We start from the raw sequence: 17367 nt of genomic DNA, 5'->3' as shown, positions 1-17367 counted from the left end.
TTCAGTACAAAGCTACATTACTGACAATGCTTTTGGGCTTGAGTTTTTAATTCACAGGTGGAGGTGGGTGAAAAGTGGAGGAGGGGTGAGTATGGAGTATGGCTGGAAGTAAGCAGGGGATGAAACCAGGGGCAGCAAGAGGGATGAAGGTATATTTGGTTAATATACTCACTTTATTTATTGTTTTTTAGATTTATTTATTTATTTGACACAGAGAGAGAGACAGCGAGAGAGGGAACACAAGCAGGGGGAGTGGGAGAGGATATATGCTTCTGCAGGCTTCCCGCTGAGCAGGGAGCCTGATGTGGGGCTCGATCCCAGGACCCTTAACAACTGAGCCACCCAGTCACCCCAATATACTCACTTTAAAGTGAAGAAAGGCAACTCATCATTTAGCCTGTCACCACTGCTGTGATGTGCCAGGCAGTGTGCCCATGATGGGATGCAGGGTGAGTCCAGCTTGCTGTGGCCTGGCCTTCAAAGAGACTGCATTCTTGGGGGCGGGGTGGTGGTGGTGGTGCAGAGATTAACTAAATAACAAAAAATGTAAAATTAGGATTGTAATTGGAATTAGTGTAATTAGAGAGGTCTACAATGCTACAAAAGCTTGTAGAGGGATTTGACCTTGTGGGTTAGTTAAGGGGCTATAGAATTGCATGAGTTCTGAAGGATGAATAGGAGTAGAGTGTGTAATATTTAAGGCAGAATGAAGAGTAAGTGCAAAGGCCTTGTTGAAGGAAGGAATTGAGGAGAGGCCAGTGTGGCTGGAGCACAGACAGTGATGGGGAGCATGGAGCCAAGCACAGCTGAAAAGGCAGGAAGCGGACCTTAGTGGGTCTTGAAGTCATGTAAGGGTTTAAATGGGGGTGCTAGGATAATGTATATTTTAAAAGATCACTCTAGGGGCTCCTGGATTGGTTAAGTGTTGGACTCCTGGTTTCAGCTCAGGTCGTGATCTCATGGGTCATGAGATGGAGCCCTGTCCAGAGGCCCACGTCGGGACTCAGGGGTCAGTGGGGAGCTGCATGAAGATTCTCTTCCTCTGCTCTTCCCCTACTCCTGCGCATGTGCACACACTCTCACTCTTTCTCTAAAATAAATAAATAAATCTTTAAAAAAAATAAAAGTTCACTCTAGCTGCTGTATGGTAAAGAAATGGGAGTATGGTAAAGGTGGATGTAGGTAAGAAAACCAACCAGGAGGCTATCGCTCTCCCCAAGCAAAAGATAATGATAGGGCAGCACTTTATACCACAGAAGAAAGCATGACATAGCCTCAGCTAAGAGGATCAACCCTCTTTTATGTTAAATTGACAACCTGCAAGAAAATGTCACCTTACACTCTGTAGGAAACTTATTGTTCCTTTCAAGTACAAATAAGTCCTTATGTAAGTGACTTTAGTAATAAGAACAGATATATGCTAAGACTAGGATGAAAAGACTGTCTCTGAAGGAGAGAAATGCAAAATGTAATATTCATAAGCTTTTGGATATGTCTACATGACAGATGTGTTTCTAAGTGTACTGTATATTTTAAGCAGAAATCTTTTCTTCCTGGTTGGTTTGTATACAGCACACTAAATGGATGGAATGAGCAAACCATTATGTATGAGTTGCTTTGTCTTTTGGTAAAAACAACTCACAGATGCATGCACATTAAGATGTTTCCATATCACCTTCAATTCACCCTGTGTATTCTAATCTTGCTCAAGGAGAAATGAACAAACCACAATGGCACTGGGAAATTATATGCACTTCTATATTGGAAATAGATCAAGGGCACACCGGTGAATAAAGATATAAGAGACCTAAACCACATAATTAACAAACTTGATCTAACCTTGCACTCAATAATTATAGAGTATCCATTCTTTTTAAGCTCACATGGAACTGTTATAAAAATGACTATGTATGATTACAAGGCTTTGTTCACTTTGTAATAACTTACTGAACAGCATATGTATGATTTGTGCATTTTTCTTTCTATATGTATGCTAAATTTCAAAAAAATGGTTTGTTAAGAAACAAAAAAACAAACAAACAAAAACTGACCATATATTAAGTCCCAAAGAAAGTCTCAGCAAGGGGCGCGTGGGTGGCTCAGTCAGTTAAGCATGCGGTCTGCCTTTGGCTCAGGTCATGATCCCAGGGATTGAGCCCCACATCAGGCTCCTTGCTCAGTGGGGAGGGGAGCCTTTTCCTTCCCCCTCTGCCTACTGCTCCCCCTGCTTGTGCTCTCTCTCTCTCTGTGTCAAATAAATAAATAAAATATTAAAAAAAAGTCTCAGCAAATTTCAAAGGACTAATATTATACAATAATGCAATTACATTAGAAATTAACAATAAAAAATAGACAAAACAAAACAATATTTGGAAAGTGAAAACCACATTTCTAAATAACTTATGAATTAAGGAAAAAACATAATAGAAATAATGAAATACTAGGAACTACATGACAATGAAAATACTAATAAAAACCTATGGATATGTAGCTAAAATGAAATGTACATAATTATATGCATAAAAATGAAAATGAATGAGGTAAGTATTCTGCTTAAGAAACTGGAAAAAGGGGACGCCTGGGTGGCTCAGTTGGTTAAGCGGCTGCCTTCGGCCCAGGTCATGATCCCAGGGTCCTGGGATCGAGTCCCACATCGGGCTCCTTGCTCAGCAGGGAGCCTGCTTCTTCCCCTCTCCCCCTCTGCTTGTGCTCTCTCTGTCAAATAAATAAAATCTTTAAAAAAAAAAAAAAAAAAAGAAACTGGAAAAAGAACATTAGAGTAATCTCAAGAAAAATAAAAGAAGTATAAGAGGAAAACTTGATTAGAGATGATAAAATAAAAAGCAGGCTCTCTGAAAAGACAAGATAGACAGACCTCTAGCAGGATGGATGAAGAAAAAAAGAAGCAATAAATAAACAACTGGTGCAGCCATTGTGGAAAACTGTATGGGGTTTCCTCAAAAAATTAAAAATATAACTACCTACAATCCAGGAATCGTACTACTGGGTATTTACCCCCCAAAATACAAAAAGACTAATTCAAAGGGATACATGCACGCCTATGTTTACAGCAACATTATCTACATTATCTACAATAGCCAAACTATGGAAGCAGCCCAAGTGTGCTTTGATAGATGAATGGATAAAGAAGATGGAAATTATTCAGCCATAAGAAAGAATGAAATCTTGACATTTGCAGCAACATGGACAGAGCTAAAGAGTATAATGCTGAGTGAAATAAGTCAGCCAGAGGAAGACAAACACCATATGATCTCAGTCATATGTAGAATTTAAGAAACAAAACAAGCAAAGGAAAAAAATGAGAGAGAGAGAGACAAACCAAGAAGCAGATTTTTAACTATAGAGAACAAACTGATGGTTACCAGAGGGGGGTTGGGTGGGGGATAGGGGAAATAGGGGATGGGGATTAAGGAGGGCATGAAAACAAACAAACAATATTAGAAACAAAAAGAGGATTATATAATTATAAAGATAGTGGAGACTGAAAAAAATCATAAGATGAGATTAGAAACTCTATAGCAATAAGCTTCAAACAAGATACTTAAGAAAGTATTACCAAAATGCATTCCAGAGGAGATAGAAAACCTGACAAAACCCAAAAACCATTACAGAAATTGAACTGATAGCCAAAAGTCTCCCCTGAGGATAAAAAGGAAGACCCAGACAGTTTTAAAAGATAATTTAGAGAGTCTTCAGGGAATATATAGTTCCTGTCTTGAACAAACCATTTTGGAGAATTAAAAAAAAGAAAAAAAAAAAGGAAATCTATCCAATTCATTTCATGTAAATATACTACCAAAACTACACAAGAACAAAATAAGAAAAAGATAATTATAGAGCCAATTCATCTATGAACTTAAATGCTAAAATTCTAAATAAAATGCTAATAAATTTAATTCAACTTAATTATTTAATCAGTATATTAAAAAACATATCATGCCATGAAAGAGTCAATTTCAGAATGTAATTCCAGAATTAATTAATGTAATTCAGAATTCCACATGAGAACAACCTACTATAGTTTTCCGTGTTTTAAATAGATCAACAGAAAAACCATATGACTATATAACAAAAATGTAGAATTAGTATTTGATCAATTATCACTCATCCATGATTAAAAAACCACTTTTGGCAAGGAATATAAGAGAATTTTCTTAACCTGATAAAGGGCTTCTACCAAATTCTACAGCAAACATTCAGTGGTGAACAGATTTCCTGGTAAAGCTGGGAACAAGATAGGAGACTCTGTTTCTACTCTTATAAAACATTGTACTGTAGGTCCTAGCTAAGCATTAAGAGAGAGAAACAAGTACAAGATTTGGAAAAGAAAAGGCAAGATTGCTATTTTCACAAGGTCTGACCAACTCCATAGAACAATCCAAAGGAGTGAATGGAAAAGCCAATAGAACTAACAAAAAGTTCAACAAGGATACTGGTTCCAAGATCAGTATATAAAAATCAGTAATATTACTACACACCAGTAATAACCACTTAGAAAACGTAATAGGAAAAGAAACAATTAACAATAGCAATGGAATCTATAATGTAGCAGAATTAACCTAATAGAGGAGGTGAGAATTCCTTACAGAGAAAATGACGAAACATGATCCAAAGGCATAAAGGACCTGACTAACAGATCACAGATGGGAAGATGCAATATTTTAAAAATATCTGTTCTCCTCAAATCAAGCTATACATTTAGTGCAGTTCCATTCAAAATCCCAATAGATTTTTTTTCATGGAACTTAATAGCTTAATACTAAATTCATCTGAAAAAGAAGAGGAACAAAAGTAGCTAAGACAATTTTGAACTATAATAAGATGGATACATTTGCACCCTTGAAATACCAAGACTTATTATAAAGCTATAGTAGAAACAGATAGAAAGTGATGTATGTTTGTAATGGACAGGCTGTGTAGTCTTAATGTGCCTGCTGGATATACCACTTCGGAAGCAAGTAGTTCTATGTGAGTCGTCTCTAAATATGAGAAGCTTCTGTGACTTAAGTGCATCTGTTGGGTAAAAACAGTCGTGTAATCTTATTCGTGACTGATTTGGACAATGTCCAGATCCACAAAGCTGCAGATAAGTTGGATACAGTGAAAGCCAATCTCCCATGTGGTGCTTTCAGGCAATCTAGATTGAATACTGTCAAACTGACTCAATAATACCCTCTTTTGGAGGAATAGTAAATGCTAGGTAAACAAAGAGAAAGTGGTTTACTTGAGCTTAGGTGGGACACTGAAGCTCTAAAATATTGTTCTTATTCTCCCTTGGAACTGCTGTTTATTTCAATTTTGGAAGATAAATCCCCAGGGTGGCTACATAACCAAATGAGAGATGACTTTCCTATCTACCCCGTGTTTTTAGATCTCCTTGCAATTAAATTAATTCACATAGCACTTTGTGTCTCTTCCTTGCAGTCTTAACAAGATTGATAAACAGGAAGATCAGGGTTTGATGGGACTTGAAGCCTACATAATTTGGGGGGTGGGGTGAGCTGGGGGTGGGGGTGGGAAGGAGGTGCTTCTTTAAGAAAAAATGCCAATGATGACTGGAAGAATCTCCCACAGATTAGCTTCTGGTTCTGTATATTTTAAACCTTATTTCTCCTCCTTTACCTGTGTATTTCCAGGGCCAAGATTCACAGGACAAGTTCATATCAAAACACAAACTCTGATCCTGCACCTTCATGGCACACTGGGAGTTGACAATAACCCTGGAAGCCAATCCTGCACCTGGATGGCTAGCAGTAATTTAATTCCACTTGAAATTGATGTGAATCAAATAAATATATTCCACTAAATTCAAATTTTCATTTGCTGGATCCCCCAAATGCCTCAGGCCACTGTGATCCACCTAACAGGAGAAGGGAAGGAAGTCAGAGAGGAGAGACACAACAGTCTTAGGCAACTGTGATTTAAGTATCTTACTTTTTCTAATTTTACAAAAACAGAATGGCCATGTGAGCACATTTCTAGGGCCCTTCCCAGGGTTCTTGAGAGGGCTCATGTAAGGAAGGGACCCTGCATTAGTTTGACAGCATATCCTTTGCTGATATTCAATGTTAAGATTTTTAAAAACAAGAATAAAGGAAAATGCTCACTAAATGTCAGCTGCTGTTAATCACTGATTAGTTAAATCTCTGGGCATTGGGTTTATTCACAAATTTACCTATGATCCTACCCAATTAAGAGAAGGAATGCTCTTCATAAGCAGGAACTTACCTGCCTCTTACAGTTTCTGTATTCACCTGTCCATCTTCTGTTCCCTGAAATCCTGTCCCATTCTTATAACCTGACTATGCTGGCATATTTGCATTTCTCTCCTCCACTTTACCACTTTATCCTCCCTCTTCCAGTCAAATACAGGTTAAATACAAACACAAATACAGTCAAATACATATACTTAGTCCTTGTAATCCATGTCCCAATAAATTCTGACAAATTCTATTAAGAAAAGTAAAAGTCTTCAAAACATGAAACGTTCTTTGGTGAAATGACCACTTGTGAAATTGTTTCCCACTTAAATTGTTCCATCTGCTAACCCTAATGCCTACATCCACTCCTATCAAAGTCTTAGTCGTCCATTTGGAAATATCTAGTCCTCAAAAACAATAGAAATTTATCGCAAATCTTGCAAAAGATGTGGGCTTCCATAAAATTGATGAAAGTGATGTTGGTGAACTGCTGGATCCACATGCAAAGTGACTAATAAAGGAGGAGCTCAGAGTTGGACCAGATAACAAAGGAAAAAAAGACAACCAATAAGAATGATGATGACATCAATGCTTCAAAAGGAAACAATTTAGTTTCAAAGGATTAAGAAAGGACCTTGGAAAAACTGGATAAAGCCCTCCAACATTTCTGCAAATATGACCCTGCTGCAGAAATCAAATGCAAAGTGAAGGATAATGAGCTATATGAAAATAACCATGTCCACAAATTAACATTTGATTTATCAGAATTAGCACAACATTGTAACTGTAACCTTAAACGTTAAATATAAGATAAATTCATTTTCATAATTTTTTGATTGCATTATTTCAAGATAAAGTCTCAATCAAGTCTTTTTCTTTCATTATGGAATCTAGGTCTCCCTCTTACATAGATTCACTCTGGGAGGACCTTTCCTGGAAAAAGGAAGAGGGAAAGGAAGACCTCTTGTAGTCATCTCTACGTTTCCCAAACACACAATAGTAGAAGAATCCCTTCAGGAAACTAAAAATTAGTCTTTTGGGTGCCCCTGCCAGATCAGTTCTGAATCTTCAAGAGCAGAACAGAACTTAGGACTCCATCTTTTTGACAAAATCATCTTAAGGGATCCTTATGATAATCAAGCAAATGTGGGACAAACACCTTAACTAATCCAAAGGGAAATGATGTAGTTTATTCTCTCGTCATTCTCTCTCTTTCTCTCCCTTTCTCTTCACTTTACCAAGTCTTTTTAAAACTTTGTCATCTGTAGTCGTTGCACTCCTTTCTTCTTTCTTTTAACCTTTTTGCATGCCCTTCTTCCCAGATCAGTGTCTAATCTGTAAACAAAAGGTTTTTGAAACTTTATCAAGATTGTCTTTAGAATTTACAACCTGCTCCTGCATTTCATTTTGTTTTATGGTATTTTAAAACACCTTTGAAAAAAACCAGAACTTTTTTTTCTCCTTCTTTAAAATTGAGTGTAAGTGATATGTTTCAAATTTCTTTTTTCTACATTCCCTCAGCCTGCATTCTCATGAGCCCATTTTGCTCTATATTCATTTGGACATTAAACTGCTTTGCAAATATTACCGTATCTTGTCTGTTCTTTCTGTATTGCCTGTACTGTCAGCTCCTCAAAGACAAATACCACGTCCTTCATTTCTTCTGCATTTCCCCCACTGAGCCTAGGAGATTGACTAAGATTGACTAGTGTGCAGAATGCTTCACCCAGCAGGTGCTTAATAAATATTTTAAAAACAGTATTACAACGTTGAATAAATTTGACAGCAGTGCTGCTCATCACTTCAAATGCCAGCACTTTCTAGGTCCTTTCTCTGCCTAGCAACCATTTCCCAACATACCTCTATGTCCCCAGACATTGCATCCAAGCTGAAGCTCTCTTTTGATCCAGCTTTCCTTGCCTGAGTTATGGAAATATTGTTTACATGTTTCCTCCTGAGGAGTGTCTTACTGGTACCCACAGACCCTGCCGTTCAACTTGAAGTTGCTTCTTCCCCCTTCGTGATAGTGGGAGAGAAGGACAGTAGGCATGAAGGTTTCTTTTCCGGTAGCCCCCCCTTTTTTCCCCCAAATCATCTTTCACATTAAGATACAATGCCCCTATGCATAAGAGCATCAACTAAGGATGATTTTCCTTCTTAGCACCCAAGAGTGCTAAGGATTTTAGGTAAGAGGTATTAGTATTTTAATTAAATACTGTTTCTTCAGGAGCTTTATTCAGTACTTCATTTGTTAATAACTTACTACAGTCAGGTAGGCAACATTTCTCTTATAACGTCGTTTTCCGGGGCACCTGGGTGGCTCTGTCTTTAAGCGTCTGCCTTCCGCTGGGATCATGATCCCAGGGTCCTGGGATCGAGCCCTGCATCGGGCTCCCTGCTCCGTGGGAAGCCTGCTTCTCCCTCTCCCACTCCCCCTGCTTGTGTTTCCTCTCTCGTTGTGTCTGTCAAATAAATAAATAAAATCTTAAAAAAAAATCATTCTCCTATTAAACATTATTTCGTGCCTATGAAAAACACGCCGCTACTTACGCTGTACCAATCTAATGTGGTAACGTACAGAAAAGCTTATGCTTTTTCTTGGTTCGGGCACTGTTTTGCAAAGCACTTTGGCACCTATTTATTATCTTACTTAATCTTCACTAAAGGTTTGGTAGGTGGACAGAATAGGGGTCATTATCCAGAATGAGCAAGAGGAAACTCAGAGACGTTAAATGACTTGTCTAAAGTCACACATCTTGGAGGGACTCACACTGAAACAGGATTCTAGCTACAGCCAGTCCCATTTCCTGTGTCTGCCAGTCTCACACAGCTCAACTTCACAAAATAAAGCTCTGCTATGTCCCTAGAAATATGTAAGGCTGCTAGGAAGAAGCAACAAGCAATAGATTGTGGGTAGCTAAAAGTAGGAAGCGGGGTGGGGGCGAAAGGTTAAGGAAAGCACACTGTGCATGCGCAGATCGCTATTCGGGGGCCCAGGACGGTGAGGAAGGTTGAGGAAAGAAACGGAGCTCCTGGGCAAATTCTTATTGCCTACCTTCCGCTAACGCGCAAGCGCACTTCCTCAGGATGAAGGCCAGAAGAAGGGGGGAGGGGGGGGGCGGGCCTCGGAGTCGCGCAGGCGCAATTGTGTCCCGGATTGCCAAGATGTCGTTCCCCAAGTACGAGCCGTCGCGTCTGGCTACCCTACCCTCTACCCTCGACCCAGCCGAATACAACGTATCTCCGGAAGCCCGGAAGGCGGAAGCCGAGCGGTTGGCCATAAGATCCCGGCTTAAACGGGAGTATCTGCTTCAGTACAACGACCCCAGCCGCCAAGGGCTCATCGTGAGTCGTGGGCCGGCCGGGCGGGAATCGAGGGCCTGAGTCCGGGCGGTCCCCCATCTCCGGCCGGGCAGCCAGACCGGCCAAGGGAGGCCACGCAGAGGGGCGGCCACCGTTCCCGATCAGTATTTTAGACTTTGGCCCTCTTCCAGGCCGAGAGAGCAGGCCCACCCACTAGCCCTTTGACCTTGGGCGGAGAGCTTGGCGGTCAAGAGGACGGTTCTGAATTCACACCGGGCTGGGTTTGAGTCCCGGCTTGATCACTTCCCACCTGGGTAATCTTGAGAAAGTGACTCAACTCTGCTGGTTATCCCCGATTTTCCTGTCTGAAAAACGGGGTTAATACATGTTAGGAGTAAATGAGATAAGGCACAGGACTGGCCAACACAGTGCCTGGGCTGTAATGAGTGTTCAGAAAACGTGTTGTGTGTGTCATTTTTTTAAAAAGCAGTTTTCCACCTTTCAGTTCACAGTTCATAGCAATACTGCTCTCTCCTGATGGGAATATAATGATGTTTTTCAGTTTATATCTTTTGAATACCCCAGAACTCTGCAGCTAGTTGAAACTTTGGTCTTTGAAGTCAGAAGCCAAGGCAGAACATAATGGCAAACTAGATGACCTTAGTTTGCCTAACCCCTCTAAACGTTAGTTTTCTGATCTTAAATGGGAAAGGTAGTACATTCTTTATAGAATCATTGTAAGGTTAAATGAGATAGTTTGTATAACATTGCAGGCACTTAACATATAACCAGTAGATTCATTGCTATTATTATTTAGTGAGTGGGCTTTTCAATAATTTTCTGTACAAAAGCTGTTTAAATATGATATCAAATATGATATTAAAAACAAAGCAACCAAAACTTGCCCCAGCAGTTGCACTGGTGTTCTGTAGGACTTTTTGGAAGTTATGAGAATTGAAGGAAGTTTACGTTGTGCAGGCACTATCTAAACCCTTTCTGAATATTATTATTCAAATGTCACAAGTATTCAAAGAGTTAGGCCCTGTTATTATCCCCATTTTACAGATGAGAAAACAATATGGGAAGGACAAATAGGTCATAGAGTGATACTCCCTTAGCAAGTGATAGAGCAGAATTTAAACCTTGAACTGTGTAACCCAAAACATCTGCCTAACCAGTTGGCTTGATGTCAGAACCTTGTTTACTTGAGAAGAAGGTGTGGAGGGAGACATTTGTTATTTACATACACAGGGTTTGATGTGCCAGATGGCTGAAGTTTAAACTCCGGATTTTCTCTTTTCTAGTTCTGTGCCCTAGGACAGTTTCAATTTTGTCATGTAAGAGACAGTAATACCTGCCTCATTGGTGGTTCTGTTAATTAAATGAGTGCTTGGCACTTAATCATTTAATGATCAATACATGGAAATTCTTTGCCTAATCTTTACCAATGATTGATTCAGTGAATAAGTAATTGCTTTTATAGGCCCCGCCCTGTTTTAGATGCTGAGGTGACTATAGATTCCTGTCCTTGCAGAGCTTTCTTTCCAGTGGGGCAAACAAGTAATAAACAGGTTAAAAAACTAAATTGTTTAGCATGTTAGTGGCAAGGGATAAGAAAAATAAAGCAAGGAAGGGATAAGGGATATGTGTTATGTAGTAGGAGCTGAAATTTTAGATAGCCCTAGGGAAGGCCTTCCTTGGAAGGTGACATGAAAGAAGTAAGGTGAGGGAGCTAGCCACACCTCTCTGGGAAAGTAGCATTTTAGGTAGAGGGAACAGCAGATGTAGGGGTCCTTAGGCAGAAGTGTGCCTGGTGAGTTGCAAAAATACTGAAGCGACCATTATGACTAAAGTGGAGAAATTTAGAGCAAAGTGGGAAGAGATGAGGTCAGAAAAGTACCTGGAACTAGATCACACCAAGCTTTGTAAATCGTTGCAAGGACTTTTACTGAGTAGGTAATCTGCCCTACATTTTAACATCTCTCTGGTTGCTTAGTTGAAAATACACTATGAAGGAGAGCAAGGAGACTAGGAGGCTTTTGAGGTAATCTATCAGGATTTTGGCAGTGGAGATGGTTAAGAAGTGGTTAAGAATATATCTGAGTATATATTGAAAGTAAAGCCAGCCAGATTTGCTAGCAGATTGGATGTGAGGTGTAAGAGAGAGAAGGGTCAAGGATGATTCCAAGGTTTTTTGACCTAAGTGATCAGAAGAATGAAGTTGCTTTTTACCAAGATGGAGAAGAATGTGAGAAGAGCAGGGAGTAGAATATTGGGAAATCAGTTTGAGATACATCACATTTGACATTCTTGTTAGACAACATGACAGTGTTGAGCAGGTAGTTGGACATTATGTCTGGAGTTCAGGGTAGAGGTCTGGGAAGGTATAATTTTGGGAGTCATCGGCCTATAGATGGGATATTTAAAACCATGTGACTGGAGGAGATAGATCATCAAGAGAATGAATGTAGATAGAGAAGACCAGTGAAGTCTAAGCTCCAATATTAAGAGATTGGAGAGATACGGAAGAAGAGAGCAAAAGAGACCAAGAGGGAATGGCCATAGAGTTAGGAGGAAAACCAGGCAGGTGTGTGCCCTGAAAGCCAAAAGAAGAAACAGTTTCAAGGAGTGTTCACCATGGCAGATCCTGCTGATGGTTCTTTGGACATGGAGTGGTGTCCAAGAAGGAGAACTGTCTCCCATGGAGTGTGTTTTGGAACCTCTCTTAACAGCAGTACAGGTTCAATGAACTGTGGCCATGGGGCTGTTGATATTTTTATGAAATGAAATGTCTGTTTCTGGAAGACCGATCTGACAGATAAATATGTAGAGAGGTGACTGGTAGATTGAGAATTCTGTCCTGGGAGAATTCAAATATGTTAATAGCAGAAGGGATAGATAAAGAATAGATGTGTTTATCCTTTTAGGTATTGAACTCAAACATCCCCTTAAACCTATTATATCTTGTGTCTTCACCTTTACTGTTTTCTGCAAACAGTTTGGTTTAAAATGGATCTGTGAAAGATCCAGTTTAATTATTTTAATCCTGTCCATCATGACTTCTTGGTGGTGTATAGGACCTTGAATGTTCTCCTTTGGTATTAAAGTTTTAAAGCTGATTTCATCTGCTTATTTTTAATCTGCGTATCAGTTAATTAGAGCAAATAATTTTATAAAATCATTTGGGGATTTAGCTAATTAAATTTAATTATGTGTTTGGGGCAGATTTGCTGTCTTACATAGTTGTTCTAGTATAAATATATTAAAATGGACAATATTTTTTCTTAACCAAGACAGTCTGATTATTTTTCTTTAACAACAACCTTGTCCTCACTACAAATTATTTTAATAGTGTAAAATGTAATAATTTTGCTTATAAAAAATATCAGCCAAGTCAGCTTAAAAATGTTAAAGTTCAGAGTTGGCCTACTTTACTCTTCACCTTCCTGCAATTTATTTGAAGCCTGGAAAAATAGAGCAGGGTCGGGGGGTAGCATTAGAAAGGGTCCTGGAAACAAAGTACAAAGCATGATAGAGCATATGAAATCTGTTCTCATTGGGAATACTGTGGTTTAGTTGGTCGTAATTCAAGAAAGACAATGAAACTACAAAACAATCCCGAAAAGAAAAAAAAATTATCAAAGAGAAAAAGTGGCTTCTCTGGTGGATTAAAAAGAATAGGTTTCTTAAATCTTAAGTAAATAGAAAGCTGAAGGGTGATACAAGAATCTTTTAAATTCTGAAGGACTTGAACAGGATAGGATCATCAGAGAGTTACTCAACAAATACTAGAAATGAAAGATCTTCCCTGAAGCAATAGTCAGGGTGTACCCTCAACTATGGTGGAGCATAAAAGGCATCTCCTCTGCTCCCCTACAAAAGTTTTGATGAGATTGTTTCAGTGTGGCCCTGCTTAAGTTCCTATAACTTTGTGTTTTCCTGAATTTTAGGAAGATCCTGCCTTGATTCGTTGGACCTATGCAAGATCAGCAAACATCTATCCCAATTTCAGACCCACTCCCAAGACCTCGCTCTTAGGAGCTCTGTTTGGAATTGGGCCCCTCTTCTTCTGGTTTTATGTTTTCAAAACTGACAGAGTAAGTACCTGATGTGTAGTTTCTATGTGATAGGTTCCCCTGTGCTGGATGCAGGTCTTTCTCTTGGCATTTGTTACCAGTGCTCCTCCCACCTTGGTCCTCTACTCTTCCTTCAGTTTCTCTCTCCTTTTATCTTTATTCCTTTCCAGCAGGAGTTAAAACAGAAAGTTTCAATTACATATTTGGTTTTATTGCTTTATCGTTTCAACTCATATTGAAATATACTTTGCTAAAAATCACAATAGTCTCTGAGTCTTTCAAATTTAATTTAGTGGCCGCTCTAGAATTTAATAAGTTGGTCAGTTTAAATTTCTAAGGCTTGAACTTAGACTGAAAGAGTTTTCCTGTGTGTTTTAGGTGATGTAAAGGAATTGTGCTGTGAATATTAAGCAAGAGACTACAGAAGTAACTTTAAAAAGTTAACACTAAGGGCTCTTGGGTGGCTCAGTCGGTTGGGTGTTGGACTCTGGATTTCGGCTCAGATCATGAACTCAGGGTTGTGAGATTGAGTCCCACATCTGGCTCCACGCTGGGCCGGAGCCTGCTTAAGATTCTCTCCCTCTTCCTCTGCCCCTCCCCCGCATGCATGTGCATTCTCTCTCTCAAAAAAAAATACAGAAGTTAAACTTTCCTATTTTGATTTGCCTTTCGATATTATCTTTGCAGACCTTTATATTTAGTTTTCTTAGTTCATTATTTTTAAAAAGATGTTTATTTGGGTTAACTATTAGCAGAATACATAAATCATTTAGTGTGTTCCCTGTTTATATGAATTCTAGTTATGTTGGTCACATTTTGTGGATTAATGTTAAAACTTTGTAATATGCTAACAGTAGGAAAGCAAAAGCAGCCTGTGGTGGGAATCTGCCATCAGAGGCCATATGGTCACAGAGAAACCCAGTTTATCTTTGACACTAGGCCACCCTGGTACTAGACCCCCAGCAGGCCTTGTGTTGCCATCTAGACTGGAGCCCACTCATCTAGCTTCTGTATTTTGATTGTCTGATAAATTACCTGCTTAACAAAAAGATAGGCCACACTTAATCCAGAAGGTGTTTGCATTTTGCTTTTGACATACACTTTTTAGTGGGGTAATATAATTCTTCCAACATGTGCATAAGATGTTTTTAAAAAGGAGTGTTTTCTCATTGTCCCTTATTTCTTCAGACTGCTGCTTCCTCACATGTACTCTTTAGGCTTTAGACAATGGGGGATTGGAATTAGGTTTGGAGTATTTTAGTCCTGTTTTTCAGATTGTACCATGGGTTATGCCAAAATACATTGTGTTTTCCAGTACCTTTTTTGTTTGTATATTTTGCAAAATGGTCACCACAGTAAATCTTAGTTAACATCTGTTAACATCGTTACAAAAGACAGTCTTTTTTCTTGTAATGAGAACTTAAAGATTAATTCTCCTAGCAACATTCAGATATTCCATACGGTGTTATTAACTGTAGTCACCATGTTTACATTACATCCCCATGACTTACTTATTTTATATTTGGAAATTTGTACCTTTTGACCCCCTTCACCCATTTTGCCCCCCACCTACCCCCTGCCTGTGTCAGCTACCAGTTATCTATAAGATAGATATACTTATCTTTCTCTTTATCTATGAGATTGTACTTACGAAATGGCAAGATTTCATTCCTTTTTTTTTTCTTTTTAAATGGCTGAATAGTGTTCCATTGTATACATATACCATGTCTTTATCCACTCATCCATTGATGGACACAGGTTTTTCTGTATCTTGGCTGTTGTAAATAATGTTGCAATGAAGACAGGTCAGAAATGTGTTGTTTCTAATGAAGCTTTTTTTTGTTTTTTGTTTTGTTTTGTTTTGTTTGTTTCTTGTTTTTTCTATCTGCAGGATAGGAAAGAAAAACTTATCCAGGAAGGAAAATTGGATCGAACATTGAACATTTCATATTAAGTCTGGCAATGATAACTCTATATATTATTGTTTAAATAAAGCTTCTATTAATCATTAAATACTTTCTCTTTCTTAATATTACCTTGATTCAACAAACATTTGCTGGATAATACAATGTTAAGAGTTCACAGTTTCATGAAGAAACAGATTCATGTTCATTCATTTAGTCATTAAACAAATAAGCGTCTACTATGAGCCAGGTACTGTGCTCTGTGCCCAGAATACAGCAGTCAATAAAACAAACTTAGGCCCTGTACTTAAGGAGTACACACTCTGACAACTGTTTATTCAGTGATTGTTATTTGAGAGCTCATATCTAGTACTACTTAATACCTAAACTTTTGTCTGGCTCCAGCCCCAGTGGAAAATGCAACAGAACAGTAACAACAGTGTGGTAAAAAATAGAATAGGGATTCAGGAAAGTGATGGAGAAGCAATTCTGTCTAGGGAGATGGCATTGATCTAGGCTCTGAAGATCACAGGGCTAACAGGGCAAAATGGAAGCATGAGAAGGCAAGGTGTGTTGGGTATGGTGAGATATGGGGCCACTGTGGGGTGAGAAGACAGAAGAGGCCACATTGAACGGAAGTAAAATGGTTTAGCACATGGGCTTTGGAGGTTAAATTGGAATCAGAATCCTAGCTCAAGCTTAACAGTTGGAATACAAGGCCTCCTGTTTCCCCATCTCTGCCCACTTCCTCATAAGGTCATGAAGATGAAAATGAGATACCAGTATTGCTCAATAAAATAAAGCTACGTGCTCTATGGTTCAGTCTTGAAACAGTAGGCGGAGTAAGGTACTATAGGGAGAACATGATCTTTAGGGCTGATTTACGTTATCACGTTGATTTTAACTTTCAGAGCATACTCACAAGTATTCTCTGGTTCTTGTATGAGTCTGGGATACCCTGAAACTCAGAGCCTGAGAGACAAGCTTGTGTGCAGGTAGTTTATATTAGGGAGTGATCTGAAAGAACAAGTGGCAGACTGGTAAGAGTGGAACAGGGCTAGAGGGACAGCCCACAAGTGTGTGCTATTGGCCCGTTGCCTCAGAGTAGCTGGCTCAATTCCACTAGGGACCTTCTGAGGAGCCCTGTGGAGTGTACACATAATACTCCCTGCAGACAAGGAAAAAACAAGTATCCACTAGCTTCTCCCCCAGTTGGTCACAAGTTGTCTCACGCAGTTAATTCTCTTTCACTTCAGGTATGGGCGAGCCTCAGAATGGCTGAGGGTTCTTACGGGCTTCTCACATGGAAGGGGAAGGAAGCTGAGGGCAGAAAGGAAGTGATGTGCTGTACAGCTGAGGTGGCATATTGTCAGGTCACACCTGCAGGAGCTCAGAGCTGCAGCAGCAATTGGAGTAAAAAGATTGGCCAAGAGGAAGTGATACAGGCACAAGAGGTAGACGATTTCCTCATCCACTCCATGTTCTGCTTGGATCTGTGCACACATTAATCTGCAACGTCATTCGGGGAGGTGACTAGGTACAATCTCAGTATAGGAGGGTTAGTGGAACAAGCTTCAGTCCCACACTGTTGAAACTGGTCTGAAGCTGTAATAGATTCATCATTTCGCCCCATCATGCTTTCTAGGTTTTCCTTCCTTGGCCATCACTTTAGAAGGTCTAGAATGCTTGCCTGATGGAGTCACCAGGACCTTTATCTTCAAGGCCGGAACCCTAGTTACTCTTGTATCATTAGGCCTTTGTTGCAGCAATTGCCTATTTACATTCATCACCGGACATGGAAGCACCAAGAAGCAAAAGTGATTCCCCTGGGCTCCAGATATATCCCTTTAGGCCCCCATTCTG

General features: G+C 39.4%; 1 protein-coding gene and 1 long non-coding RNA gene across 2 annotated transcripts; one reads left to right on the top strand and one right to left on the bottom strand.

The window, feature by feature from the left end:
* Positions 1-6826: 6826 nt before the first annotated feature.
* On the bottom strand, positions 6827-8852 carry LOC115940483 (uncharacterized). The gene is made up of 3 exons (XR_004075228.2): positions 8485-8852; positions 8082-8237; positions 6827-7556 (listed from the first exon to the last, which is right to left on the bottom strand). It is a non-coding gene; the product is annotated as an uncharacterized LOC115940483 (long non-coding RNA).
* A 494-nt stretch (positions 8853-9346) lies between these two features.
* NDUFB4 (NADH:ubiquinone oxidoreductase subunit B4) lies at positions 9347-15613 on the top strand. Its single transcript, XM_006731936.3, has 3 exons — positions 9347-9566; positions 13475-13621; positions 15492-15613. The coding sequence occupies exons 1-3, from the start codon at positions 9387-9389 to the stop codon at positions 15552-15554; spliced, it is 390 nt and encodes a 129-aa protein (XP_006731999.1). The 5' UTR covers positions 9347-9386; the 3' UTR covers positions 15555-15613.
* Positions 15614-17367: the final 1754 nt, after the last annotated feature.

The sequence above is a fragment of the Leptonychotes weddellii genome, chromosome 1 (assembly GCF_054177405.1).
Source record: "Leptonychotes weddellii isolate Sample4059 chromosome 1, ASM5417740v2, whole genome shotgun sequence".
Lineage (NCBI taxonomy): Eukaryota > Metazoa > Chordata > Mammalia > Carnivora > Phocidae > Leptonychotes > Leptonychotes weddellii.
The sequence above is the reverse complement of the archived record's forward strand: the minus strand, read 5'-3'. Positions and strand labels throughout refer to the sequence as shown.

Coding starts and splice junctions, on each gene's coding strand:
- NDUFB4 (XM_006731936.3), top strand. CDS start 9,387: ATGTCGTTCCCCAAGTACGAGCCGTCGCGTCTGGCTACCCTACCCTCT. Junction 9,567..13,474: donor CCAGCCGCCAAGGGCTCATC/GTGAGTCGTGGG, acceptor CCTGAATTTTAG/GAAGATCCTGCCTTGATTCG. Junction 13,622..15,491: donor ATGTTTTCAAAACTGACAGA/GTAAGTACCTGA, acceptor TTCTATCTGCAG/GATAGGAAAGAAAAACTTAT.